The sequence below is a fragment of the Vicia villosa genome, unplaced genomic scaffold (genome assembly GCF_029867415.1).
Source record: "Vicia villosa cultivar HV-30 ecotype Madison, WI unplaced genomic scaffold, Vvil1.0 ctg.002495F_1_1, whole genome shotgun sequence".
NCBI classification, from domain to species: domain Eukaryota; kingdom Viridiplantae; phylum Streptophyta; class Magnoliopsida; order Fabales; family Fabaceae; genus Vicia; species Vicia villosa.
Window position 1 is genome coordinate 119,859 of NW_026705947.1, and position 2,579 is coordinate 122,437.

The window sequence follows — 2,579 nt, forward strand, 5'->3', positions numbered from 1 at the left end:
TACACAAATGTTCAATCCCTCCATCATCTCCTGTTTCAATGTGGTATCCATTTAGGAGGATATCTTTGAAACTTAATAAATTTCTATGGGACATGGGGGAATATAATGCATTATCAATGTGCAATATTGTTGCACCACGTAACAACATATGGGATCTTTCAGAGCCTTCAATTATTTTTGAGGTGCCAGAAATAGTACTGACATCAGTTTTTCGATTAACTAAATTAGAGGAATATCTTTTATGCTTGAGAATTGTGTGGGTTGTTGCACTGTCAGCAAGGCACATATCTTCATTACTGGAGCTAGTGTCCATATTCATTCTAAGAACAATAATAACTTTTTTTCACAATAAGTTATAAGCGCACATTAAAAACACAAATTATTTAAATAGTAAATTATGTAAACAAACAAGTGGAAAACACACTTTATTATTATTAGAAAATAAAATTCAAAACATCCATAAAACTTAAAAGAAAATTTTCATAAATTTTATTTCTTGACACTTCCATCTCCAATAAGGTGATCAATTTTTCCTCTGGATCAGCAAAGAAGTCACCAATATCTAAATGGGTAACATCCATATTACCGTAATCTGGATCATTATCTTCATTAGCAAAGTGAGTCTCGATCCTTTCCTTTTTATTTTTCAGTGATTTTTGATAAAGATCAACAAGCTGTTTTGGAGTACGACAAGTGTGACTCCAATGACCTTTTCCTCCACAACGATAGCAAATATTTTCATTTGTTTTGCTACTCTGAGCCTCTTTTTCACTCTTTTCAACATTTTTCCACTTCAGGTGGAAATATGTGTTTTTATGATTCCCATTGCGACCACGATCAAAACAAAGACCATGAGCATAATTACGACCACGTGTGTATGCACGACCGCGACCACGATTTTTCCTATAGTGGTCGTGTCTTGCCACATTCACTTCTGGGAATGGAGTTGTACCAGCGGGACGGGCCTCATGATTTTTCATCAATAGTTCAATATTTTGCTCGGCCACAAGAAGACAAGATATTAGGTCAGAATATTTAATAAACCCCTTTCTCGATACTGCTGCTGTTGGAGCACATTGGATGCATGAAAAGTGGAAAATGTGTTTTCTAGCATATCTTCATCAGTTACTTTTTGCAGAATTATAATCACTTACACTTTTAAAATCCTGCAAACATAAATACATCCATTCATATCGAGTTTTTGGTAGGATAACCATTTTCTGATGATCATATCTATCTTTCACATTTTTCCACAAGACATGTGGGTCAGTTACGGTAAGATACTCATTTTTAAGATCCTCGTGAAGGTGACGACGAAGGAATATCATGGTTTTTGCCTTTTGTTGATCAGATGATTTATTTCCTTCTTTAATAGTGTCACTGTGACCTTCTGCGCTTAAATGAATTTGGGCGTCTAGGGCCCATGTCAAATAGTTCTTTCCCGAAATATCAAGAGCTCCAAAATCCAATTTTGTAAGATTTGACATACTTAGTAGTTCTATCATAAAAATAAAAGAAATAAAAATATTATAATGAGATAATTATCATAAAGACAATATTAAATATTAGTATTTAAAATAATACTTTTGTAAATTCTAATATTTAGAAATAACACAATAGTAAACTAGATTGTCACATTAGTCTTGAAATTATCTGTTTTTTTTTATATAAAAAAATATCAATTTACTGACAAAATACATCTTACATATACAAAATAAAAATAAAAATAAAGCATTATGAGTTCTTCATGAACTATAGAATGTTATTTCGCTATCCTTCAGGGATGCTTTGTTTTTGTTACAAACAATGATCTAAAAATTATAACCATTCTTCTGGGATGCGTTAAAATTATAACCATCCTTATGGGATGCAAAAAGTTATTTCTTCTTTCTCTAATTCAATTCCACCGAATAAACAAAAATAATTTTTTCATGCTTTAAGCCAAATCCACCTTTTAATCCTTTGACACAATTAAATTTATTTGTGCACTATCCATTAAAATGGGAATCATTGTAAAGCAACATGTGTTATCCACAACCTCAACAACATCAACCCATCTTACTTAAAGTTGAGTTGCTACCTAAGATTTTCTTTATATAATATTCTTAAACATACATCAATTCTATTACAATAAAATTACATAATCTTAACCATAAAATTACAATAAAATCATTGAACAATAAAATTACAAAATTTTAAATGTCCTAATATGATTATATTTACTGAATATCATAAATATAAAAAAAAACAATGATTTCCTCCAAATCATACCTGAGAGCGTCGTGCTGATAACGTATTATAAACTAAATGAAACTATATAGAGATCAAAAGATAGGAAGAGAAGAGAACAAGCAACATTGTATTATATTCTTCTCAAGGATGAACTTTACATTGTAATATGGGTCTTATTTATAGAACCTAAGGGAGGTAGAAAATCATGTACATTAAAGTAAAATAGGAAGATGAACAATAAGAAGAGGGATGAACATCCACTAGTACACTACAAGAAAACAGCTCCCTAGCGGTCTGAATTTGTGACGTGTTATTCACGTGGGAAAAAAAGGACTGTTCCGACGTGA

The 2,579-nt window shown here is 31.4% G+C and overlaps 1 protein-coding gene across 1 annotated transcript; it reads right to left on the minus strand.

The window, feature by feature from the left end:
• Nucleotides 1-1,121: 1,121 nt before the first annotated feature.
• On the minus strand, nucleotides 1,122-1,487 carry LOC131638971 (uncharacterized). The gene has a single exon (XM_058909494.1). It carries the CDS (start codon nucleotides 1,485-1,487, stop codon nucleotides 1,122-1,124), a length of 366 nt encoding a protein of 121 aa, XP_058765477.1.
• Between the last annotated feature and the right edge of the window lie 1,092 nt (nucleotides 1,488-2,579).

Coding starts and splice junctions, on each gene's coding strand:
- LOC131638971 (XM_058909494.1), bottom strand. CDS start 1,487: ATGTCAAATCTTACAAAATTGGATTTTGGAGCTCTTGATATTTCGGGA.